The 26,654-nt window shown below is 39.2% G+C and overlaps 1 protein-coding gene and 1 long non-coding RNA gene across 2 annotated transcripts in view; one reads left to right on the forward strand and one right to left on the reverse strand.

Annotated features, from left to right (window-relative positions):
• The window catches only part of arhgef12b (Rho guanine nucleotide exchange factor (GEF) 12b), a 46,905-nt gene extending 20,450 nt beyond the window's left edge, over window positions 1-26,455 (forward strand). The window contains exons 7-36 of the mRNA XM_014413627.3: window positions 2,185-2,301; window positions 2,918-3,043; window positions 5,010-5,108; window positions 5,184-5,294; window positions 6,381-6,479; window positions 6,620-6,662; window positions 8,913-9,018; window positions 9,146-9,283; window positions 9,435-9,467; window positions 10,438-10,552; window positions 11,424-11,475; window positions 11,622-11,831; window positions 12,060-12,207; window positions 12,900-13,051; window positions 13,154-13,300; window positions 14,482-14,567; window positions 15,287-15,412; window positions 16,552-16,666; window positions 16,796-16,896; window positions 17,006-17,083; window positions 17,167-17,242; window positions 17,401-17,568; window positions 18,222-18,309; window positions 18,399-18,479; window positions 18,597-18,685; window positions 19,298-19,603; window positions 19,804-20,022; window positions 20,111-20,304; window positions 21,912-21,984; window positions 22,079-26,455. Coding sequence (XP_014269113.2) covers window positions 2,185-2,301; window positions 2,918-3,043; window positions 5,010-5,108; window positions 5,184-5,294; window positions 6,381-6,479; window positions 6,620-6,662; window positions 8,913-9,018; window positions 9,146-9,283; window positions 9,435-9,467; window positions 10,438-10,552; window positions 11,424-11,475; window positions 11,622-11,831; window positions 12,060-12,207; window positions 12,900-13,051; window positions 13,154-13,300; window positions 14,482-14,567; window positions 15,287-15,412; window positions 16,552-16,666; window positions 16,796-16,896; window positions 17,006-17,083; window positions 17,167-17,242; window positions 17,401-17,568; window positions 18,222-18,309; window positions 18,399-18,479; window positions 18,597-18,685; window positions 19,298-19,603; window positions 19,804-20,022; window positions 20,111-20,304; window positions 21,912-21,984; window positions 22,079-22,092 — 3,510 coding nt within the window. The 3' untranslated portion in view covers window positions 22,093-26,455. The remainder of the gene's footprint in view (window positions 1-2,184; window positions 2,302-2,917; window positions 3,044-5,009; window positions 5,109-5,183; window positions 5,295-6,380; window positions 6,480-6,619; window positions 6,663-8,912; window positions 9,019-9,145; window positions 9,284-9,434; window positions 9,468-10,437; window positions 10,553-11,423; window positions 11,476-11,621; window positions 11,832-12,059; window positions 12,208-12,899; window positions 13,052-13,153; window positions 13,301-14,481; window positions 14,568-15,286; window positions 15,413-16,551; window positions 16,667-16,795; window positions 16,897-17,005; window positions 17,084-17,166; window positions 17,243-17,400; window positions 17,569-18,221; window positions 18,310-18,398; window positions 18,480-18,596; window positions 18,686-19,297; window positions 19,604-19,803; window positions 20,023-20,110; window positions 20,305-21,911; window positions 21,985-22,078) is intronic.
• LOC143420873 (uncharacterized) lies at window positions 16,467-17,506 on the reverse strand. Its single transcript, XR_013100632.1, has 4 exons — window positions 17,371-17,506; window positions 17,113-17,213; window positions 16,717-16,882; window positions 16,467-16,603 (listed from the first exon to the last, which is right to left on the reverse strand). It is a non-coding gene; the product is annotated as an uncharacterized LOC143420873 (long non-coding RNA).
• Window positions 26,456-26,654: the final 199 nt, after the last annotated feature.

Here is a 26,654-nt window from a genome sequence, read left to right on the forward strand (position 1 = left end):
ATGTAATGAAATAACACACGTACTCAAAAAGATAATAAGAATAATGTAATTTGTTATTATTTAAAGTAATTATAATACATGGTGAATTTTAAAAAAAATTTGAATGAAGGAGCTTTATACTCAGATTAATGCCTCCTTCTGCTACAGCGGTGAAGTGAAACCTCAGTCCTCTGACACAATGTTATTTTTAACTGTGACAGGGTTCGTGATAAGCTTATCTGGCTGGTACAACCCATGCAGCTCATTATTTTTAATTAGCCTCATCGTTCCGGTCCATTTCAACCAACTTTTTACTGAAACTGCTGCAGGATGTCAGCAGTGTGTCCACCGCGTAACATCGAACGAGTCAAACTTTTTCTGCAATGTGCATACGATTTAGGGATTGTTGAAACTCTGGACTTTCGGCTTTCAATTTGGAAGTTATTTACTCAAATGCTCAAACTTCGACAGGATTACGTGCCCAATTATTATGTTTAAGTCACATTTTCCCCTGTCAGATTTTGTGTCTAGTTCAATTTAAATATAAGTAATCTCATTTTAGTCATACTTCTGGTTAATAAAACCAAATGAAATGGTTCAATTTTCCTTATAAAAGACCAGTATGTAACCAACCATTGCACTTAAGATTTCCAAGCATCAACTTCCCATCATCCTACTGTCAGAAGGTTGTGGTCGTAAAATCCATCCACATCTAAAAAACTCTGGAAAAATTATAAAAGAATTTTGCAACCATGATATTCCGTGACTAGTTGGAGGTCCAGGGTCACTAGATGATCTTTAGTCTGTATGATCTTAATCATTTGTAACTGATAACAGTCTGAATGAATTCATGCATACAGTTCCATATGTATGTGGACAATGACATGTTTCCTGCAGTTTTGCCCTTGTATACCACCAAAGTGACTTTTCAATCAAATGATCAAAATGTGATTGAAGTGCAAATTTCCAGCTTTAACCCATGGACATCACAAAATGCTGTGTGTCCTCCTCAGTGCTACTCTGGTAGGTCTTTATTGCAGCCACCTTCAGTTTCTGCTTGTTTGTGGGTCTCTGTGCCTTCAGTTTTCTGCATGGTCTGTTGGGTTGAGGGCATGTGACTAACTTGGCCTTTGAAGAATATCCCTTTCTTTGCTTGAGAAACTCTTGGATTGCATTAGCAGTTTGCGTTGGCTCATTATCCATTTAAAATGTGAAGTTCTGTCCAATCAGTTTTGTAGCATTTGGCTGAATTTGAGCAGAGAGTACAGCCGCATACACATCAGAATTCATCCTGCTGCTTCTATCAGAAGTCACATCATCAAGAAACACTAGCAGTCTGGTTTCAATGGCAGCCATACGAGCCCATGCCATAACGCCTCCTCCGCCGTGTTTCACTGTTAATGTGATATACTTTAGATCTCTTTCTCCATGTTCTTCTCTTCCCATCGTTCTGGGTTATCTTGCTTTCATTTGTCCCAATATTTTTTTCCCAGATCTGTGCAGGCTATTTGAAATGTTCTCTGGAAAAGTCTAATCTGGCCTTCCTGTTCTTGAGTATAAACAGCGGATTGCACTTTGTTATAAGCCCTGCGTGTTTACACTCATGAAGCCATCTCTTGATTGTAGACTTTAACAATGATATGTCTGCCTCCTCCTTGAGAGTGTTCTGGACTTGGTTAGATGTGAGGGGATTTTTTTTTTTCTGTTGCTGCTGCCAGTACATTCCTTCTTTTTAAGAATGTACCAGAATGCTGATCTGGCAGGTTTTCTGTCTCTTTGATAGGTTTATTTTGGATTTTCAGCCTCCTTTGCTTGCATCGGCATCTTCCACCAAGCAGCTGTAAAATGCAAGTTCAGCTTAATTTGTCACTGAATAAAAGAACATGAAACTGCTTGTCAATCAGTTGTCCAATTGCTTCTGAGCCTCTGAAAATGGGGGACTGTGTATAAAAATGGCTGTAATTTCTAAACAGTTAATGCAATACATTTGTCAAAACCCCTCGAATTTATCAGTGAATGTTTGTACTTTAATCATGTCTTGATTGTTTGATTTTTTTTTTTTTTTTTTTTTTTTTTTTTTTTTTTTTTTAAATCTCCTGAGGTGGTGTGGAGAGGCAAAATTAAACAAACAAAAAACAAAAGGTGGTGTCATGATCCAATAAAGGAATATATATACATGTATGTATATGTTTGTCTGAATTTCAGGAAGCAGCCACGGCTTCCTGGAATGGTGAGAATGAGGATGGAGACGGTGGGTCTCCTCCGAAGGAACAGACCTCACCCACACCGTGTGACAATGGCCCCCTGATCAATAACAACTCAGTGAGTACACCGACACATCAGAGCATTTAATATGGTGCCAGTTGGTAATGACGATGTAGGCTGGTCATGTATGAGTCGATAAACAGATGTCAGAGGTGTTCTCGGTTCGGCTTTTGAACAGTTTTTTCAGTTTTATTCTGTCATTACTTTAAATGTTAAAGCTGATAAAATATGATAAAAGTTAGTTGATAAACTTGACTGAACATTAAGATTTTATATATTATAAGAGCCCTCTTTTCTCGGCTGTAAAGTTAAATCAACACTTCAGGTATTTTCTGACCACTTATAGATTAAAAAAAAAAAAAGAATTAAAGTCACACTTTTCATTTTTACCTCTGAGTTTTTGAGCTGCTGCTGCTGAGCAAGGATTTTTGTTAATAATCTATTGTAGCAGTAACCACCATCTAATGTTAAACACATCACAAAGCCTTGCTGCTTACACAGACTCCTTTGTAATAACAGTCTTTTTATCACAGCTTCTAAAAATAGGAATTAAGTAGTGCTTTCCACTCTCAGGAATTTCCCAGTATTCAGCACCAGACTAAACAATCAATTTGGTTTAAGTGTTTTGTGTGTCATGTGTGTGTTAATGTGCATGCATCTGTGTCTGCATTAGGTTCACAGCAGCCCCCTCTTTGACACTGTGGGCTACAGAGGGACTCCCTGTCAGAGCCCAGACATTAGTCGGCGGGATGGCCTCAACATCTGCACATCGCCAGAGGCTGAGGATGCCGCTGACACAGTAAGATGCACACGCAAATTTGATTTGGTGTAAATTTGACATTAAACATGTTTAATTTCACATGAATAAAACTAGACAAGCAATGACAATAGGCCCCACCCATAAATTAGCCAGAAGAGCCAGAAGTTATTATTTCTCCATCATCACAATATTCTATCAGTGTTATTAGCAATGCCTTGCATGTTTGGTTAGCGAACTGCATGAGTTGAAAGTGTAGGAGTATAATGCAGAGACTCGCATCCCCTTTTTCCTCAGCTGCCATGTTGGAACCTTGGCAGGTGTATGGTCATTTACAGCCACAAATGGCCATATTTACACTAAAGTCTGGAGTGCTTGTAAGCTTGGTTAGCAAGTTGCACAGACAAAGGGTACACTCATACTAACTGAAGCACAAACTTCTTGGATGCTTTGCATCACAGAGAAAGCCCAAATATAATATAGTGGTTAGCACTGTTGCCGCACAGCAAGAAGGTCCTGAGTTCAATTCAATTCCCGGGTCTTTCTGTGTGGAGTTTGCATGTTCTCCCCGTGTTTGCGTGGGTTCCCTCCGGGTACTCCGGCTTCCTCCCACCATCCAAAGACATGCAGTTAGTGGGGATGGGTTAATTGGTTAATCCAAATTGCCCATAGGTGTGAATGCAGGAGTGAATGGTTGTCTGTCCCTGTGTGTTAGCCCTGCGACAGACTGGCGACCTGTCCAGGGTGTACCCCGCCTCTCGCCCTATGACAGCTAGGATAGGCTCCAGCGCCCCCCGCGACCCTGAAAAGGATAAGCGGAAGCGAATGGATGGATGGATCTAACATATTATATTATATTATATTATATGTTAGATGATTCCAATAATGTGTTAAAAAAGGCACCAAGAGCACAAACATGGCTGTGAGTTTCAGTTCATTGCTAACAGGTGCTAGCAGAAAGCTAGCTAAAGTAGCTTTCTGCTAAAGTAGCTTTCTGCTACCAGCATCTTTGTTAGCATACCTTTCAATCAAAGCAGCCATGCCCAAACTTGAAGCAAAATCTAAACCAGTGATTTAAAGGAGTCACCCAGCATATGGTTGATACACAAGGGACAGCTCTTCATTGTGACCAAATTGCTTTTCCACCCATCTATAGTCATGTTTTTAATGCTATTAAGTTTGCCCTATTAACACTTGACTGACTTGCTTTAGGAGGCAACCACAAATGCAGGTTATTTCTACATGAGCTTTATTTCAGCCTCAGGGGTTGTTGCTTCCAGAGACCCAGTGAAATGACTCTACTGAAGTGGATTTACCCTAGGAAGCGCTACTTTGATCTCTGTCTCCACCAGCTGAAGTTCTAGATGTTCATGCTCTTTGTCAGTTCAACTGAGAGGGTTGCTAATGTGCTTGCTCTTTGGGCTCGAAACTGCAAAAGTGCCATGCAATTTGGGTAACTTAATGGAGGACGTTTGCAGTACTTAAAAAAGAATTATCCTTGAACACATTTTATTTTTAATTTTACAACGTAAAGTTGGTTCAGAGAGAAACAGGGGAAGGGAAAAACAGAAAGAAGGTTAAATAGAATTTTAGGGTGAGCTAAGGGCAAAACAGTGAATCAAAGAATATTAGAAAAAAATTTAATCACTAATTGCTTAAAAACAAGTCTCAACCCTAACTCCTTATCAGCAGGAAAAAAATAAAAAACAATAGATAACTAAATGCTCTGGTAAATGGATTCCTGGCAAGAGGTCAAGAGCAACAGTAAGGACATAGAACAGGAGGGAGGAAAAGCCAGTCATTTGGTTTTGGAAGCATGCCTGAAATAAAAACCAGTCAGTTGAGAAAAGAGAGACAAAGGTTACCCCTATAAGTTGTCCAAGGGGAAAGTGTTAAAAATATTTCTTGGGTTAAACTTAAGGTTAGGGTTCCTACATATGAAGAAGAAATTATTCCTTTGTCATGTGAACCTCTTTGTTTGACCCTGCACCTCAATTATATCACACAGCACCCCAATACCCAGTGCAGTGCGGGTAGCCCTCCTTACCTCGTAAACCCTCAGATTATTGGAGCAGAAGACGACTACTTTGAATCATCACAAGAACAGGTATCTGGCTAAATGTCTCTGATTTTTGGGTCACATGATCATCATCCGATCTAATAAATGGATGCTTTTCCTCAGATCAATGGCGAGTGTACCTGTTTCCAGAGTATTGAGTCGCTGAAGTCTCGGCCGGCACACCTCGCAGTTTTCCTCCACCATGTGGTCTCACAGTTTGACCCTGCTCCTCTGGTATAGCCACAAACACAGTACAAATCAGTGTGTGGTAATGCCTTTGCTGCCAATATCGTCTGAATCCATTGGTATCATCATTTGATACCAATATGAGGCCACTGCAGGCTGAAAATTAAAAGCATACATAAGTATATAGCAAGCATATGCGTATACTGTTTCCTAAAGTAGTAGCAAGGAATTTTAATTGTATTTAAACTTCATTTTACCAAACTTTCCGTGGACTTGTTCTTAGTCATTTTCTATTTTCACACTGCGTTCATGATTCACAACCACATACTCTATATATAAACTATATATAAAATGGGCCTAGCATCTGTGACAAAACATTGGTGATCACAACCCCAGCCGCTCCTACTGAAGATGTAAATCTTAAAAACAACTGTAACCATGGACTGTTGGTATGATAAATACACATTCAGTCCTATCGTGAGTCTTTACAGAAGCAGGAAAGTGAACTGACTAAAAATAAACTACAAAGAGCCTTTTTCATCATAACAAAGGAACATGTCACACAGTGCAACAGTGTGGCTCATTAATGTGTTTTTCAAAGTTTATCGACAACAATGGAGCTGGCTATTTAGCAGTATAAAGAGGCAACACTTGGTAGAAGAATGCTTTTGTTGTTTTATGTCTTAAAAGCATAAAACATGTGAATGCAGTTTACACAGACATTATAGAAAAGTAATAAACCTTGCAGAAATGTGTTAACTATTGAGCTGTGAAACTATTGGCAAGAAGGAAAATCTTGCAGACTAATGTAATATAAGATAAACCATTTCTTTGATTATACGAGTTCAATATGAACATAATTTAGTGTGTAAAGCAGTCTCAGTATCATGTATGAATATAAAACTCAGGGACCTAAAAAAGGGTTGCCAAGTTCTACTTTGTCATAAATGAAAGTGGGCCAAGGATTGAGCCCTGTGGAACACCGCTGTTGACCTAAAGAGACAGTTTTCTCACGATGTTGTATTTTGTTCATGGTTTGAATAAGTAATGCAATTCATGAAATAAGAAGCTATGCAAACATGGACTAATAGAACCTAATAGAAAGGACTAACTGTATTTTCCCCCTATGGTTAGCTGTGTTATCTCTACGCTGATATGTACAAGCAAACCAACTCCAAAGAAAGTCGACGCTTCTTTATTGAATTACACACGCTATTCATGGATCGAACTGCAGTAAGTTGGTCTATTAGATTCTTTCTCAGTCAGTGTCTGTTCTTTGTGACAATTTTCCTGTTTTTGTTTTAAAAAAATAAAATAAAATAGTGTTCCTGTGTTGATGGGATTCTTAACTCTCCTTCTGTTGTCTTATCTAGAATCTTAAAGTGCCGGTGCCAGAGACCGTTTTGGCTGAGCTAGGTAAGGCATTAGAGGAATCCTCTAAAACAGAGGCTCCCAAAGTGTGGGGCCCCATTGCAGGGGGGAGCGCGGTATGAAAAAAAAAAAGAAGGCTTGGACACTGCTAGCATGATTGACAGGTTTTTGACGAGGCTCTCACACAAACGCAAAGCAGGAGCTGAAGCATCGCCAATTATGTTTCCAAACCAACTTCATTCTAAGCCAAAGACTAGAAAATATGGTGAAGCATATCTTCCCTTTGGCTTCACCTGCACAAGTGCCGAGGTAGGTCTCTGTAACAGAATTAGTTTCCATTGCGTCGGGAGCATGCGCTCGACAAACACGGACAAACAGTATCCCACATTCTTGATTTTTAGTTCACAAGCACTACTTGTAATGACTAACTACTCCTGACATTTTGGAGATGTTAGCCCTTTATACAGTAAAGTTACAGTGGGATCCAAATAATATCAGGCTGATCCTGCCACGATTTGTTTCCCCAGTTCAAACCACGCACAAACAGTATCCCACAGTTGTTTATGTTTTTTTGCACAGAGAGGCATTTTTTTGAGAAATGTATTGATAGCAATGTTGAATATTATTACACAGGAAACTACACATAAAATAATCACACCGTGACGCCTCTGCCTTTCTAAATGGAGGGACAGTAACTGCGTGTGTATATGTAAGCGTGTAAAACCTGAAGATTAACAGTATTTTGTCTCTATCTGCCATTCTGCAATTCATCTCACGTAAACAATAACGTGGCACACAGCGTGACGTGAAAAAAGACACATACCTTTGACGCTGCGTGACGAACTCTGTATTCCTCGTCCACACGGAAACGCAAAAAATGGCGTTTAAAAAAAAAATCTCAGTTTTCGGTGATTCGAAACGCCGTTTACGTGTGGACGAAAGGTCCGAACGCATAGAAACAGCTGCGTTTTCAAAAATACCCGTTTAAGTGTGGACACAGCGTAAAAGAGTTTGGAGATTATTTTATTACTACCTGTAATTTATTGCAGTTTACTTGTATTTGCTTATTTGTTTACTAATTGATTGAGGTGTGAAATAAACCTCAATGGAGTTTGAAAACAAAATGTGGGTGTGTGTGGCTGGAGGATGTGTTTGTGCGGGCGGAGGGTGTTTAGGTGGTGGTGGGGGCGAACATTTTTCTTGTAAAACAAAGATTTTACTTCACACATACTGTGCATGTCGCTTTGAAAAGTTAAAATCTGAACTCCACTTTTTTTGTGCCGGAGTTTGGAAGTAGAAGATGTAGTCAGAAGACAACAAGCTTAATGAATTACACTGTCCACCTCTGCTGCTTGGGGCCTAATAAGCAAACTGATGCTTGAAGCAGTTTAACAAAGAGTTTATTATACACAAAAACTAAGACCACAAAATTATTATTATTATTTTCAGGAAAGTGTTTGTGTGTGAGTGAGAGAGATTAAGAAACTCCAATTTCATGCAAATTCATGAAACCTTGAGAAATGAAAAAGGTAAACTGAGCATGAGCATGATTGACTGGTAAATATGGATAAATATCATGCAATTTATTACTGTTATTTCTTATGTAGTGTGTAAGATATTCGTTGTATCTGGGTGTTAGTCTCAGGGGTAGCAGTCTAAGCAGAGACGTCCAGACTGGCTTTTCCCCATCCACTTCCTCCAGCTTTGTCAGAGTGGTACAGAGGTGTTCCCATGACAGCTGAGACATGTAATCTTTCCAGCGTGTCTTGGGCCAGATAACCTTACCTAGGAGGCATCCAGGATGCAGATGCCCAACCCACCTGAAATAACTCATTTATTCACTGTGCCCACAGTTTGTGGCTGTAGGTGAGGGTAGGAACGTAGATCGACCGCTCAGCTCACTCTTCACAACAAGAAACTGGTACAACATCCTCATCACTACTGACATCGCACCAATCTGTGTGTCAGTCTCACACTCCCACTCGTAAATGAAATATGTTTGAAAGCTTCAGAGAAAATAAATCAATTCTAATAACTTGGGGTATTTGACAGTATTGGCTACCGTTCTGATATCATCGATTGCAGTGGCTGAAAACAGGCTCTACGACAGCAGAAACAAAGAACATGTGTATCACATACGCGACCCGTCATATTAGGGTTTAAACCTGATTCCTTTAATAAATTATAAATGTTTTTTTTTTCCCATTTAATTTGTGAATTGGATGCTTTGGGTTTGAATATTTTCTCTGTGTGTGTGTGTGTGTGTGTGTGTGTGTGTGTGTGTGTGTGAGACAGAGAAGCGAAGGCTGGACTTGATCCCAGACAGCCTGTGTAAACAGTACATTCAGACGTTACAGGACGCGCTGTTACCAGACCTGCACAAGAACCTGGAAGACTTCAGGTAGCTGTCATTCAGCTGTTAAATTTATTCTTATAATGAATGTTTAACCTGAATATTTTCCTGGCAGATATCTGATACATGTCTGTGTAAAGTAATATTTCTCTATGTACATGCGCTCGGTGTGCAGACAGAAGCGCAGCATGGGTCTGACGCTGGCCGAAGACGAGCTCTGTAAGTTGGACTCTGAGCCAGGAAGAGACCAGCAGGCCTTGGAGAAAGAATGCTCCTGTGCTGAACACATCCTCTTCAAGATAGAGGATATCCTGTAAGTCTCTGAGCCACAAAGACACCTAGATGTGTATTTTTAACCCCTATGCTCCTTTCTGATTGTATTTTTTTTTTTTTAAAACAAACAAAAAAAACACCCACACAGACGTGCATCATGTGATTGTGTGTGTGTGTGTGTGATTTTGCAGGTTGACATCACAGAGCTCAGAAGAGGAGAAGTGGTAAGAGGAGGGAGTTTTATATTTTATATCATCAGGCAGCTGCAGGATACTCAGTGTGAATGATTTTCGGGAAGTTTTATAGTTTCTGTTCTGTTATGATATTTATAAATCATTGTCCCATCTGTGACTAAATGTTAAGACAGAATATCTCAAACAAAGTCTGTGTGAGCACAGTTTTATATCTTTGAACAAATAAATAAGTCTGTCACATGTAAGATAAAATTAATCATAGAGGTGCTTTACTCACAAATATTTTGACATCAGGGCAAATTTCATTGCTCGAAAATGAAAGTTGTACTGATGCCTCTGATGCCACGTCTCCATCGGCTCAACATCATTCATTAACTTCCCCTGAATGATCTTGTTGGACGTTCTTAAAAAATAAAGGGTGGGTGGGGAAAAGAAATCTTGCACATGGGAAAGAATAAGACAGTCATAAAGCTCTGATACACCATGCAAGAGACCCAAATGCGGAATCTCTTGCCCCCAGTGGTGACATCTTGTACTGCACCCATCACACCACAGCTTTACATTGCAACACACTATAAAACCGTTGTTTGTTGTTTTATGTAGGCCCCCCCTCCCCCAACACTGATGACTGGTAAATGGTTTTCCAGTCATCAGTGTTGGGAGAAAAAGACGTGTGTTTTTACTGCTCAGCTGTAAAAGACTGACGAGATACTGTCGTCCGCCCTGCAGACATGCAAACAGGTGGCGTAGACACATAAGCTTGTGAACGAGGCAACATAGGAGTTTAAAATTGATACTATAGATCCACTGGTCCACCGGTATTTCTTTTGTTTATTGCAATAATATGATGGATATTTCTTTCTTTGTAAGAGATGGTCTGTCTGAAAGAACGTCCGTCTGTTATTAATACTGTGATCATTAAGAGCTGCTGCATAGATGAGAAAATCAGCAGCACGTGTTCTGTGTTACACTGCTACACATTGTGTGTCTCTTATTGCAGGCAAACAATGCAGTATGTGATTCTCACCTACATGAAGCACCTCGGAGTGAAAGTGAAGGAGCATCGAGGCCTCGAACACAAACGTGCTCGCATCACTTTCCTCCCCAGGATTAAGGTGCACGCGCGCACACACACACACACACACACACACACACACACACACACACACACACACACACACACACACACACACACACACACACAGTAACCTATACAGAATAATGCAATCATTATACAATTCCACTAATGAGTAAGTAGTTAAGTGCATGGTTCAATGGATGGATGGATCTATGGGAAGTCACTGACTTATCAATTATCATCGATGTTCTTTATTAGCCTTAAAAACCTTTTTTGAGATTTACTTTGTTGTCTTTAAAAAAATAGTTCCTAGATAAACATGTTTTGATTTGTTTTGTTTTGTTTTTTCATGAGAAAAATATGAAGTCTGAGAAGTGGGTGAGAGGAAGGTGAAAATAATAAACAATATAATAAACAATAATAATAATAAACTTTGTCTGGCTGGTCACTTTTGGATTCAGCATTTTAGATTCAATTAAAAGTTAAAAAACACTCGAACATCCTCTGAAGTAGATCGTTTTTTGAGTTTACTGTAGTGCAGTTTATTGATCTTCCACAACTAAGAGCAGAGTCAAATAAACAAAGACAACGTCAGGGTGTGAGACCTTAAGCACATGCAGCACAGAGACAAAGAGAAAGCTAGGAGCCACTTACTCCTCCTGTCTGTGCTAATTAGCCTTTCCAGTGCGTTTAGCATGGAAACACCTCTCATCTGGGTTACTCCCAGTATGTTCAGCTTGCTTCCCTGTGTATTCTGGCCACTGAATGTATGAGAACCTCCCTTCAAGGCTGTGCTGGGACAGGCAACAGTAGTTTTTCCACACAGGTGACATGTGACTGACATTTAAGTGAACTTCAGAACCGAGAATCATTTACTCCAATGTGTAACCTATAACTATTTCCATCAGTTTCCCAACATCCGCCCCCCTCGGCGTCCGAGCAGAGTGGACCCCACCCCAGGTGAGAAGAAGAAATATATATTTTAACCATGAGGTATTTGCTGGCTTATTGCATAAAGAGTTGTATCTGTGTATAATTGAGGGTGTACATACAATAACGTTATCAATGTAGTGTGTGATACTTCATGCTCATGGGTTTCTGCACAGTCGTGAAAGCTGTGGACCAGATCAAGCAGCGTCCCCCAAAGCTTCCTCAGTCGCCTCTTGGCATCTCTGAACCATCAGACCAATCCGCCACAAGTCCTGGACGGATCCGCGATGGATCAGATACCCAATTATTGCCTGCCACCACCCTCCCTACACACAGCTCCCCCACCACTCAGGTCTCAGAGGCAGGCGGACAAGAGTCAGAATCCAGTAAGATATTCCAGTTTTTGTTCGTTATTAAATTTTGATAATTTTCTTTTATTTAATTGCCTCAATCTTCCATTACATGTGGGATGAACACAGAGTCACTCAGACACTATCTCTAGTTTCAGTAACATCTACTAAATATCCCTGCAGAATACGGATACTGTTGAATTTGTTCAAATTAAAGCTCCATTCGAGTCATAATTGTTTCATCTTCTCTCCTTTATTCTACAGATGTCTCTCCATTCTGCATGCAGCCCAGACCAGGCGACAGTGTGCAGTCTGCTGACAACCACGACGGCGTCTCCGGTCCAACCGGCACTCAGTTTGACTTCAGCCCCTCCACAGTGGAGCATCGGGATGAAGATCAGGAGGCCTTCAGGTAGTTGAAGTTGGGGATGCAGCTTTAAGTCTGTTTTTAAAAACATTTTTGGGCTGTGTGCCACTGTAAAGGAAATTTCTGGATTTAAAGGAAGTAACAGCATACGAATGTACAATTTGAAAGCAAAGAAAGAAAACCAAATTCAATTCAATTCAATTTTATTTATACAGCGCCAAATCACAACATCAGTCGCCTCAAGATGCTTTATATTGTAAGGTAGACCCTACAATTATACATACAGAGAAAAATCCAACAATCATATGACCCCATATGAGCAAGCACTTTGGCGATAGTGGGAAGGAAAAACTCCCTTTTAACAGGAAGAAACCTCCGACAGAACCAGGCTCAGGGAGGGCGACCCTCTGCCGCAGCCAAATAAAAGTTGTATCCATTTTCAAAGAGTTTTTGCTTATATTGGATATAAATAACCAAAGAGTTGTTATTATTTTTAAAAAATTTAACCTATGAATCAACATATTGGGGTCTTGTTTGTTTTCACTTTATGGTCATGGTTGTCACGGGACAAACCATCTATTAGAAAGGTGGGTTGGGAATTTTGTCAAAATATCCTAATGATACTGATACTTTTTAAATAGTTTATTGTGTTAAATAAAAATTTAAATGCAGTAACTGTTTCCCTTTCTAATGCCACATTTATCTTTATGATAGCCAGTCTCTCTTTGTCTCTTTAGGATGGAGGTACCGGGTGACATCCAGAGTGAAGATGACCAAGGCGGAGAGGCTGAGTGTGAAGAAGATCCTCTGATCTGGCAGGGACTGGTCCCTCGAGGCGTCCTGATGAGCTTAACGCAACAAGAGATCAACCGGCAGGAAGTCATCAATGGTAAATCGCCAATATTACACATTTTTCCTAAATGATTAAAAAAAAAAAAGAAATCTGTGCTAATTTTAGCCACATGCATGCATTTGTCCGTTCGCTCTTTAGAGCTGTTCTACACTGAGCGTGCACACTTGAGGATGCTGAAGGTGCTGGACTGTGTTTTCTGCCAGAGGCTGAACAGGGACGGCATCCTTCCACCAGAAGACATAAAACACATCTTTATCAACCTGGAGGAAATCCTTCAGCTTCATGGTAACAATCAATTAGCTGCACGGTAACACATTTCACACATGACTGAGTAGGGGCGTGGCTGTAATTGTGTTAATGAGACACATACTGTTTCCTTCATCTACGGCAGATTTTCATATATTCTAATTGATTGATTTTTGGATTTTGGTCATTTCATGGTCCAATGAAAAATCATTACAGGGAAGTGACTGAAAGTTACTGGATGTTACAATAAAGTAAAAGTTTATAATGTTATAAAAACACTTACAGCACACACTTTGTCCTTGTCACGCTGCCAATGGGCCAGATCATGTAAAAAAAAAAAACTCGGAAATTTCACAGTGACACACACAAATATAAAGCTGGCGTCATAGTAAATGACTGTCCATGGTCCCTTGTAGGTTAAACACGTGTGCTGACATAGTCATGACACATCATTAGTGTTCACAGCCATGCATTTTCCCTCTTAAGCCCTTAACATGAACTGATTCAGGAAAACAGTCACAGGGAGAGGAGATGGTCCAGAGTGGGAGCTATAACAAGAGGGCGTGGTTTTAAATTTCAATCCCAATCCCAAAAAATAAAAACTGAATGGAACAATTACAGATTTTGTTTCTTCATTTTGAGACGTTTAACTACTTTATGAAAAATATTAGCTTGTTTTTATTTGATGGTAGCAATAAGTCTCAAAAAAGTCAGGACAGGGCCGTGTTTACTGCTGCGTCGCATCCCCTCTTCTTTTAACAGCTGAGGAGACCTGCTGCTGGACTTTTTGTTTGGCCTTTGGTGAGTTTGCACTGAGGAACTGAAACTTCTTTTCACTACTTACTTACTTTTCGAGCCGTTTGTTGCCCCTGTCCCTGGTTTGTGTTGCTGCCATCAAATTCAAAATGAGCTTTTTTTAAAATTATTTTTTATAAAATACTAAAAAGTCTCAGTTTTAAGATTTTATATGTTCTCTGTGTTCTAGTGTGAATAAAAGATGAGTTTATGAGATTTGCAAATCGCTGCATTCTGTTTTTATTTACTTTTTATGCAGCGTTCCAACTGTTTTGGAAATGGGGTAAAAACTTTAATTTTGTAAATGTTATGTTGCTAATCAATTAATGATTGAGAAATATGTGAGTCATCACCAAACTGAGCTAGCTGGTGAGTATTTTTGGATGTTTAAAAAAATAAAATAAAATCTTCTCGCTGTGCTCCAGTTTCTATAACAGAACAAATGACTGCAATCAGGAAGAGGAACGAGACGTCTGTGATCGGTCAGATCGGAGATGATCTCCTGGGATGGGTAAGGCTGGCTTCTAGTATCTGTGAGAGAGGACTGAAAACAGAAACAGGGTTTATTTGTATTTTTAGTCATATTTCACCTTCTGCCCAGACTAGATAAATGGTAAAGAGGTCTTCACAATCCCCACATTACATTATCTTAAAGACTTTTGAGGTCCATGTGTCTTTTCCCACAGCATCGCCATCAGGTCAAAATCAAAATTTGGGCAACAATTTGGGTTTAGTAAATAAATACCAGCAAACCTAAAACATTCCTATCAGCCTCAGCCTTTGTGTTTAGTCTTGATAGTGAAATATTATCCTGCTAACACGATAAAGGTACGTGTTCCAGTACCAGTGGTTGAGGCAGTAGTTTAGTGTCTACCTCATCACTTCCCTCTAATATGTTATGTGTAGATATCTAGAAATGGTCAGTTAATGTCCGAGCGGACTTACGGGTGGATGCTGTGATGGTGGAGGTGTCATAAGGCAGAGGAAATGAGTGCAAGTTCTTTGCCTGAATTATCTGGCAGGCCTTGCTTCTTTATTTATATCTAAAAGCGTCAATGTGTAAGTAGATAACTTCTGCTGGCATGGCTGCAGGTTCTCTGTGTTGTTGTTTTTAAAAAAAATATTTTTCAGAGTTGTTACAGTAGAAATCATCAAGTACATCATGCACTCTTAGCACGTAAGCTGGTAATATTTAAGCATTTTATGCTTTCTCTGTGCACTCGCATCCAGTTCAGTGGGGAGGAAGAGCAAAAGTTAAAGAGAGCAGTGGCAACCTTCTGCAGTAACCAGCCGTCTGCACTGGAGCTCATCAAGACGAGGCAGAAGAAGGACCAGAAATTCAACCTGTTCATGCAGGTGGGTGCAAGACTCCCACTGTAGTCTACCACCAGGAGGAAAGTGACTTTGGATGAGACAGATATTGGCAGGCAGAAGAACATTCGATTAAGTTTTAGTTAGTGTGCCAGTTCACAACAATTGTAAGCTCGCATCATTATAGAAAAATATCCAATGAGCCGACATTCTCCAATGAGCTCGCTTTATAGCAGGAAGAGACCCGAACAAGGCTAGGGGAGTGCAGGTACTCCCCCTCACGACTGGCTGTGGGTGTAGGGACAGTGTAGGAGCTAAGGCTCTAGATCAGTCACACGAGGCTTCTAGAGAGGGGAAGAACAGGAACTTGCCTAATTTGACCCAAATTGTATCGGTCTATTCAAAAATCTAAGGAGTTTGGAAAGAAAAGCAACTGGATTTTTAAAGTTTTTTGAAGACATTTCTCTCATCCAAGAAGTTTCTTCAGTTCTAAGACCAAACGGTGGAGAGTCCACTACTGATCATGTGCCCCAGCTCAAGGTGTGAAAAAGGGTGTGGGACAGCAAAATTAAAGATGTCCAGTGGTTTTCTTTCTGAACTCCTTAGGTAACTTTGCCCTGGATGACTGAGAACCTACACAGAGACACAGGATGAGTAAGTATCCATCTCCGTATGGAGAATGGATAAGAACGGTGGCACAGTTGGCTCCATATGAGTGACTTACATTCAGTTTATTGGAGATGCTTCATGAGTACATGCTTACTTAGGACCCTTGTACCAAGTGGCTTTTTGCAGCTTAAAGAACTTTTAAGTTACCCAGTAAATGTAACATAAGGGTAGAAGTGACAATACACACTTCATAATTAGAGGAATGTTGGTGCAATGGCCCCCCCCCCCCCCCTTTCTTTTATTTTTTATCTAAATTTTAGGACTTTGATTGAATTTGTTGTATTATTATTCGTTAAAGATTTCATCTATCTTTTGTCTGAACCATGTTTTCTTTTGTTTCTATTTTGTATAACAAATGTCTGCATTTTGGGGCTTAAAGTAGAACATTGCAGTATCCCATAAGCTCGAATATTTCAGATTTTGTTTTATTGTCTCATATAATATCTGTTACAGAGGTTTTTTGTTGTTGACCTTCCTCATTCCTTGCTCTTCTCTTCCCTGTTGTCATTCTTCAGGAAGCTCAGAGCAACCGTTTGTGTCGCAGGCTGCAGCTCAAAGACATCATCCCTGTAGAAATGCAGAGAGTGACCAAATACCCGCTCCTGCTGGATAACATTGCCAAGTACACAGGTATAAATAAGATTTTATACATTTTAGTACAGATTCTGGAAACCGATTACCCTTTTCATTGAGGGGGAACAATTAATTTTAGTTTAATCATCAAGAACTGTTGGCTATGTTGGTTTTTTGTTCTTGTAGAGGACATTGAGGAAAGGAAAAAGGTGAAGAGAGCTGGAGACTGTTGTAAAAAGATCCTCAACCATGTCAACCAAGCTGTGAAAGAGGCTGAAAACAAACAGGTACACACATTAGAATCATCTATTTAATCATTTTATTTAAAGATATGTGCAGATTCATACAGGCTGAGATTTGGAAGGGTATTTTATGATTTATGTTGTGTCTTAACAGCGGCTCGAGGAGTATCAGAGAAGGTTAGACTTCTCGTCTCTGAAACAGAGTGAAAACCCTGTGATCCTGGAGCTGAAGGTAACAAACTTGTTTTAATCTCTGTTTACCTTGATATTTACTCTGGATTGTTTATGAAGTTCTGCCATGTGTTGTGTTTGCAGAATCTGGACCTCACTAAGAGGAAGATGGTTCATGAGGGTCCTCTCTCCTGGAAAGTCAATAAGGAAAAGACAATTGGTGTGTACACATCAGTATATGACAATACGATTAAAAAGACTATAATATCAGACATTTTTGTAGATTAAATACTTCTTCAGGTTTATTTTTGCATCCAAAATGAGACAGAACTTGTCAGATACACATACAGTTTTATACCACTAGTGTTTTCCTTTCAGAGCTGTACACACTCCTCCTGGAGGACATCATGGTCTTGCTGCAGAAACAGGATGAGCGCCTGGTCCTAAAGTTTCATGGCAAAAACATGGCCAGTGTCGTCGACACCAAGCACACCTTCAGCCCCATCATCAAACTCAACACGGTCTTGGTTCGACCTGTCGCAACTGGTAAGAACCGCAGACAAGTGGAAATGCTTTCAGGTTCGACCACACTGAGCATCTCCATAGTGCAGTGGTTTACTCCTAACAAGCAACGCATCCCTGGTTGAAGGAGTCACAGATCCCATTAGGGGTTGTATCAGGAAGGGTGTCAGGAGACAGGAAAGCTTTGGGAGAAAAAAAGACCAGGGGAAGACGTGCAGTAAATCCCTCAGTGTGGATTCAAACAATACAATAGGTCGCCTGGTCTCCCCTGTGAGCTAAACCATCATTTAGCTCAACATTTAGCTTAGCTTAGATTAGCATTTAGCTAAACCAGTATTTAGCTCACTGAAATAAGTTTAGAACCTATTTTGTTTTTTACCCCCATAAACACACAGAGGTAGTGTTATGTTCTCAGTTGTGTCGAAGATGCAGAAGATTTTGGTTGGCATGCCAAATTTCCTCAGCCATTGTAGGAATGACAGTTTTACTGTGAGATCCTAACTGAGGACTTAGCATGCTAACCTTAGCTTTTAACTTAACCTCACAAGTTTCTTTGTTTTTTCATGTCAGTGACATTAGTTTCTGTATATTTTTCTATGTACACACTCTATTTTGAATGTAAATGTAGCTTTTGTGTCATGTGGACCAATCCTTGTTTGAAATTTTCTCTTCGTCAGACAACAAGTCTTTCTTTGTTCTGTCCATGTCCGAAAACGGGGCTCAGATCTACGAGCTGACGGCTCAGACGGTGTTCGATCAGAGAACGTGAGTGTCGCACCAAAACAATGCTCATGCACCTTCATCTGGTCACTTTTAGTCTGTTTCATCCAGCTGTGTCACCTCTGTTGCTCCAGGTGGCAACATCTAATCACACAGTGTGCCGAAGCCATGAAGGCCAAACCCCACAGGAGGGACACGCCTCCACCTCAGTCTGAGTGAGTCTGCTAATGCTGCAGACATTGTCACTGGTATTGTTGTTTGAGTGTGCGTGTTGTTGTTTTTTTGTTGTTGTTGTTTTTTAATTCACTGTTTACAATGTAAATGTGTTTCAGTGCGGAGCAGGATGCTATTAATATCATCAACAATGGGATGCCTAAACTGAGCAAAGATGAGACGCCGAGTGAAAGTATCCGTTCTGCAGGTATCTATATGTGTTTGTCAGTACCAAAAGTACTGACGGATAGATTAATTTATGGCTTTTTCAAATGATATATTAAATCAGAGATGTCAAAATAATTTTACATCATGGGTCACATGCAGCCCACTTTGATCTTAAGTGGGCCGAACCAACGTAACTCCACTGATGTTTAACTACACACACAAGTTCAATTTCAACAATACAGCTCAGTCTTTGTATGTAATAAAAAAGTGCTGCTGTAGTAAATTAATGAAATCTGTCAGCACAAATAAATAAATGTGCAAAATTATAGAAAAAAGCTCTGGTAGCTCATTGTTCATAAATCTTTCCCCCCCTGTGGACCCATTGTAAAAAATAACACTTTCTATGATAGATGATGAACTAAACGGGGAATTTGGTGTGTTTTAATTGTTAGTGTTCATCTTATATTTAATTGCTTTGGTGTAATATGGTGGAGGTAGTAGGAAAAGCTTTAAAACCTATGAAAATATAGTTAAAATACCCAAATCTATGCCCTCCAGCCGATTTGGAGTCTTTGCAAGTCTGATTCTGTTGTTGTTGTCGTTCATGGTTTTCTCTCTAACGCTTCATCACATTTTTTAATTTAAATCCCAGATATGAGCATCTCCGATAAAGTGGCCGCCTCTACTTCAGACATTCAAGATCCACCGGAGAGTCTCAACCCCTTTGATGGATTGAGATCAGAAGATGAAGAAGAGGAGCTGCCGATGACAGACGGGCAGGAGGAAGAGGAGCAGAATGGAGAGGTGGATGAAGCGGAGCTAGAGGCCTTCCTGGACGGGCAGCTGGCGGAGAGACTGCTGCAGGAAGGATCGCGGCTTGGCATTGCCCTTGAAAATGAAGAAGAGCACAATGCTTTTGTCATGCCTTGCTCCAAAGCTGAAGAAGCTCTAAAGACACGTAAGTCCTGATTACCTGTCAGTAGCACTGTGGATAGTTTTGACCCTGAGATGTTTGTTTTTATCATTAAGCTCAGTTTAATTCAAATAAATTCAGTTTTATTCATATAGCCTGGAAACATCCAGGAGAACCAATGTTTAATGGTAAAGAGAATATGCTGACATTCGCATGAGGAAAATGACCGCTGATGTCTGTTTCAGTGGCAATGCTGAAGCAGGCAGTCTTCACACACATGTTAAGCAGAGAAGCAGAGGAGGAAACGGAGGAGAGCAAGCCGAGTGGAGGCCGTGGGAGTCAGCCGAGTCCTTCTTTGCCTGAGAGCCCAGAGGGGCCCTCTGCTACCTGTGATGAGAGCCAGACGTCTGAAAGTTCACAGAAAGAACACCTGCAGCCTCCACCTGAGGCTGCTGAACGTAATGGTACTGCTGTACTCTAGTATTAAGAATTAATGACCAAAATATACTTGCATAACTATCTCACCATCTCCTGATCTGCATCTCCACCCAGGTGGCTTTGTGGTCCTGGATTTCCCCGGCTCTGAGGAAAGCAGCACTGATGATGTCGGAGTTGGAAGTGATGTTGGGATCGACATGAGGAAACTGCTGTCTTCCTCCTCGCAGATGGGAGGCGGAGGCCCCAACCTCAGTCGGCAGCTCATGACCCACCTGCGCCTCCTACAGGCCGATCTGCAGTATCTTAAGGTACCTTAGTATCTGAGGTCTGCTTTCTATATTCGCAAAACCTAAACATGGTGGGATGTCTCGCCTCTAGTGAGTCATTTTTGTGATGTTAAATTTACTGGAGTGTTGCCCTAACACACCTGATCTCTATTTTCTCTACCAGCTGTTTGTAGCCAGTGGATGATTTTCATATATCTGCTCTAAAAGCACAAAATTACCATCTGATAGCAATGCTGGGGTGTTTTTAATGTCTCTTTTTACTTGAACAGCAATATTAGGGCCAAATGTTTAATGCAGTAAGTAATATATTACTCATTAGATGTTCAGCAGCTGCCTAACAAGCAGACACAAAAGTTATAAGGTTAAACAAACTACTGATCCAAGCCCAGATGCAGGTTTGTTTTTTAAAGATTTTAAATTTGGTACATAACCATGGAAAAACCTGCTTACTCTTAAACTAAACCAGACTTTATTCTTTCATAAATTCAAGCCTGAAAAAATTATCTGGAGGATGGTTTGCATTTGGATGTGCTCTTCTAAGCAAATGAAGTCATGTTCTCTGTTTGTATTAAGATTATGCAAAAATGTATTTGCCTCCTCACATCTTTAGTTATATTTTCTTTTGTTTTTCTACCCTCTGAAATTCAAATCATTAACTGGCATCTGAGTCTTTTTTACATAACACAAGAAAAACATCTGGATTTTTCCCCAGGTAATGTAATTTAAATGTATTTTTAATTTGTAATTAACATATGTATCTTCTCCTAAATTCTTAAAAACTTTGACACGAAATGTAACTGAATGAACAATATAATCATCATATTATTATAAGTGTCTCAGATAACCTTTGGTATGAACTGGACCATACCACTGGTCTGTTAATAAGAGATGAGGACCAAGGAATATAGTTACAGAAAAATATATATACAGAAAAACCTAAATAAGTTGCACAATATTAATGAATTAATTTAATTTTTAGCAATACATTTAAAAATGCAGAATATAGCAAATATCATCCAAATTAAATCTCATATGTGCAAATTAATATTACATAATTTTTATTGTCAGGTGATTCAATAAACTACTGATTTTAAATATAAATGTAGTTTTCTGGGAATTATTGAATGGTTAGTGCTTTAATATTTACAGGTAAAATGTCTCATTGCAATCACCATCTCTGCATTAACCTCCTAGGACCTGGCGTCCACATATGTGGACATCACATTTTGGGACGTCTAGACCAAAATACTTAATTTTTCTCTACAAGGGCCTGATATCCACATACGAGGACATTATACTGCCACTGTTCTATCAAAATTTGATACAAATGTCCTCATATGTGGATCTAATTTTTCTCAAAAACAAAAATTAGGTAAAAAAACAAAAAAAAAAAATCTGGTAATTCTTTGTTTTTACATTCTTTAGGTCCCAATCAACCCAAATAGCAAAGAAAAATAACAAATGCATGCCATGAAAGAGTTCGGGTCGTAGGAGGTTAAGATAACTTTTTTTTTCTTCTAAATTCCTGTTTTGACTCCTGCATTTAAGCCCATTTTGTCAGTTTGACTGTATCTGTGTCTGATCTGTGGGCCACAGTCAGTTGTGCTGTAACGATGATCTGCTTCCAGGACATAGAGATGAAGTACAACGAACTGCAACAAACGCACGGCGATGCAGCCACAGACTCGGATGACAACAACGGTGTGTTTGAATTCTCTCGGTCATCTCACTTTCATCAGCTTCACGCTCAATTTAATGTTTTGTATTTCAAACTCTCTTTCTGGTATTTTTTCAGATGGGATTCAGTGACGAAAGGCTTCCTGCTCTCTCGGCTGTCAGAGCCAAGTTTCATGTTGCTGCGTGCTCACCTTCCTCCACCTTTTACCGCTGAAGGATTAATGTCTGATCTCCTACTTCAAAGGACGGTGTCATCGTCGCAGTCTGAATTACTCCACTATAAACTCTTTCACAAAGCAGGAGCAGAAGAGACATATCACTGAGTTTTTCATGGACACTTTTTAGTATAATAATAATCACTGACTGCATAAATTATCTGAAACACTGGATATAATGAATGGAAAAAGGCTAAGCGACCATCTGACGACACAGACGTTCAGCAGACAAGAAGTGAGACATTATGACTGTGACCAGTACTGAAGGATTTTCCTCTTCAAAACTCAGTGTAAAAACCTGCAATAGAATAGATAGAGTCAATATACAAGTGCCCAATAAAATGCCAAAATGGAAGGTTAAAACACTCCCACCATAAAATTTACCCAGAAGGGATTTAATGCTGTTTTTAGCCAAGCTTTGCATTAAACGTTAAGCAGGTGATTGTCTGCTTTGGATCAGATATCTAGCAAAAACTCTGAATCTCACAAATCTACACCCTGAATCATTTTTTCAATTACAAGCACAAATATAATAAGGAGGTTTAATGCTGTGATTTCTATACAAAGACTCATAGACTTACTTGCTCAGCAGTAAAAACCAGATACTTTGAAGATGAATTTCACTTGAAACAGCCTCTTTCGTGGAAACTACAGGCAGCTGTGGCAGTCTGCTATTGGCCAAAGCAATCACACCGGTCACATTGTTCCCTAGTGACGAGTGGTTGTCTGGATATTTTCTATTTTAATTTTAAATTCTAAGATATTAAAAAATCAGTGGGCTTTACAGTTGGCGATAGGTGTGTTTTCCTCCCTGCTTTTCAGTCTTAGCTAAGCTAAGCTAGCACACTTGACAGGTCTGGACTTTACGCTCAGTATATCACGCTTGTATTTGCTGCATTAACATAATTTCAGGAAAACCAAGACGATTCTCATTATTCTGATTTTGGAGCATCAGAAAAGCTAAATATGAATTTGTTGTAAATTTCCTTTTATTGTGTTAGATACTATATGTGTAGGTTGTTAACAAGTGACACCAGATGCAAACAAAACAGTGTGACTTCCTTTTAGCTCAGTTGATAAAATAAGTGCTAATACTGAACTTTATGTGGGTTTAACTTTGACTTTGCAGCTGCGATGCTCTCGGATTTAGAAGTTTTAATTTCTCACTGACTGTGGGATACATTCTATAGTTACGATTTGATTCATTAACATGAACGTCTCATCTTAAGTAAGAAAAAAGGTGAAAATCCCCGTTTCTTATGATGGCAGGTTGATTTAGCTTTTTGTCTCAAGAAAACTAAAGGGTAATTTCTTGAGATAATAAGATGGTTTATCTCACAAGCATTTTGTTTTCCTGTTATTATGTGAAGATTATAGGAATACCCGATAGCCCCTGCCTATCTTGACCACTTATGAAGTTAAAAATGGGCAGAATTACTAAAGTGACATGTGCTGCTTCAGCTGGGCTAATCGTAATAATAAGAGGACAACAGGGACCTTTTAAATTATTTTTTTAACAGCCTGGCACAGAGTGACCAACAACATGGCTTGATGAGTCCAACTGGAATCTAAAAATTCAATTAAAATTAATACAGTGAGAAGAAGTGGCATAGAAAGCAGTAGGTACACTTTTCAAGCATATTCACAGTCCTGTGCCCTAATACAGTATTACTAATATTATAGTAGAATTATATGCATGTGTGCAAGAGTTAAAAATATTTTTTGTATTACAGCCGTTTTCACAGAAAAACAAGTATCCAGACTTTAGTGTAAAATAAATCCTACAAAAGAAGTTGGCAATTAGACAAGAAATAAAAGATTCTGCATAATAGTATGACTCCTTATGTAGTATGACCTTTGAGTCTAATAAATTATTCTGTGTTGCTGGATCATAATTCATTATATTTATATACAGTGGTGTGAAAAAGTGTTTCCCTTCTTCCTATTTCTGAGTGTTTTGCATATTTCTGACAGTTAAATGTTTCAGATCATCAAAGAAAGTTTTATATTAGACAAAGATAACCTGAGTAAATACAAAATGCTGTTTTTAAAAGATGGTTTCATTGATTAAGGGAGAAAAATTTTCCAAACCTACCTGGTCGCGTGTGAAAAAGTGGCTAAGTTCAGTTTCACCAAACAGTCAGGCCTTATTACTGACAGACCTGTTGAATCACTTAAATAAAACCTGTCTGACAAAGTGACGCAGGCTAAAAGATCCCAAAAAGCAACACATCATGCTACAATCTAAAGAAACTGCTAAGTAGCAAAGTCACTGACATCTATCAGTCTGGAGAGGGATAAGAAAGCCATTTCTAAGGCTTTGGGACTCCAGTGAAACACAGTGGGAGCCATTATACCACAAAACAGTGGTGAACAACATTAAAGAACCGCAGGCTTCACATATCTAAGTTAATGTCAGAGGTCATGATTCAACAATAAGAAAGAAACTGGGCAAAAATGGCATCCATTCAAAGTCCTGACCCGAATCCAATTGAGATGCTGGGGAATGACCTTAAGTGGATTCATGCTGGAAAGGCCTCTCAATAAGTGGGTGAAAAACAAGAATTCTGCAAAGATTAGTGGACTAAAATTCCTCTACAGCTCTGTAAAAGACTCATTGCCAGTTACTGCAAACGCTTGATTGCAGTTGTTGCTGCTAAGGGTGGCCCAACCAGTTAATAGGTTTAGGGTATTCACTTTTGATTTGGTTTTCTCTCTTAATAATAAACAACTTTGTTTAGAAACTGAATTTTGTGTTTAGTTGTTATCTTTGTCTTATATTTCAATTTGTTCGATGATCTGAAATATTTAAGTGTGGCAAACATACAAAAAACAAACAAACAAACAAACAAACAGGAAATTGGGAAGTGTGTATGTTTAATTTTGCAACTGGTATAATTTAATTATTTACTGCTGTGTAACAGTATAGGAATTGAATTGAACCACTCCTATCCATGCTCTCATCCAGTAACGCTGAACATTGTAAGGTTTCCAGTGTGACTGAATTGTGCGATGACACCAGGAAGTAACAATAACTTCTTTGAAGTGGGGAAGGGCAGTGACACCCCGTACCAATCTGGATACGCCCATGTACTAAAGATTTGAACAGAAAGCTGCAAAGCTAGGCTCATTTTCTCGCAATAACTAAATGTATAACTTGTTCATCTCACTAGAAAACAAGTTTAATTGCCTCAAGATAAATTACTAGATAATTTGATTTGTTCTCACAAAATGAAAAAATTGCATTAAAAAACCTTTTTAATTATGTGCATGTCCAATATCATCTTCTGTATTCCTTTAATTACTATACGCTTGCCAGTTACCATTGTCTCTGTATGATTTTTTTCATAGCAATGCAGTGCTGTATAGCAGCTGACTTAAACAGTCACAGATTTTAAACAACCGGAAGCACTTAAATGTAGCAAAAAACAAACAAAACAAAAAAATAATGTCTCCAGTCTGCAGTCCATCAGTTTTATCCTTCTATCAAATAAACAGTAAATCAAAAAACAAACAAAAATCATTCAAAAATAAAATGCAGATGGACAAAAAACTCTTCAGATGGTTGGTTGATGCTTGGTTGACTAGCCGAAGTGTACGTAGTAAACCAGTTTTGTCCAACCTGTGTTTTTAACTATAAAAATACATTCACGCAGACATCTGCGCTTCACTTTTAAGGTTGGGCTGAAAATAGATTCACCGGCCACAAGACTGCGCCGTGGCTCCGGTTTGTGGATAAATATGTTCAGGCAAAAACGATGACTGCTTTGGACTGCGTTCAGGGTAAAGGCGTATATTGTACAATGACTGCATGTCAGTAATTTTGTTCGTGTTTTTACTCGCACCTTTTTGTTTTACACCATGCTATCATGTAATGCTTTAACACAAACTGCTCAAAAAGAGGAGAATTAATCCATTTTATAAATGTTATTGTAAATGTTATATTTTTTGTTACATTGTTATTAACTCTGTTAACATGTTTATGACACAAGAAGCTCATTGTTTGTGAAAATTAAGGAAAAGATGAATGGAAATTTTTGTTTAATTTTATTTGATCTTGATGGGGAAGTGAGATAACAGACTGTGCTTAAAAATAGAGCTAAACTTTGCCCTGAAAAGTGAAGCGAATGCTTAAGTGCCTTAAACTTGTTTTTGTTCAAATGGCCAGCAGGGGGCAGTACATCTGGTTACAAAAAGAAGTCCTGTTGTACAGAAGTCTGTGTGAAAATGACCCTACTGCTGATTGATTGAGTAAACAGTTTTCATGTGCATCAATGGAACATGATGTTTAGTTTGTATTCCCTGTTAGGTTAATAAATCAGGGTTTAGGACGCACCAGTCTTGTGATTGACAGGTTGCTATGGTATCGGGAGACCGTTTGACTGGTTTCTCAATCAGATCCACTCTATAGAGGATACAAGAGGAGTATAACATGAGTTTGTAAGGACCCATTATGAAACCTCTGATTTTAAATTATGG

The sequence above is a fragment of the Maylandia zebra genome, linkage group LG10 (assembly GCF_041146795.1).
Source record: "Maylandia zebra isolate NMK-2024a linkage group LG10, Mzebra_GT3a, whole genome shotgun sequence".
Lineage (NCBI taxonomy): Eukaryota > Metazoa > Chordata > Actinopteri > Cichliformes > Cichlidae > Maylandia > Maylandia zebra.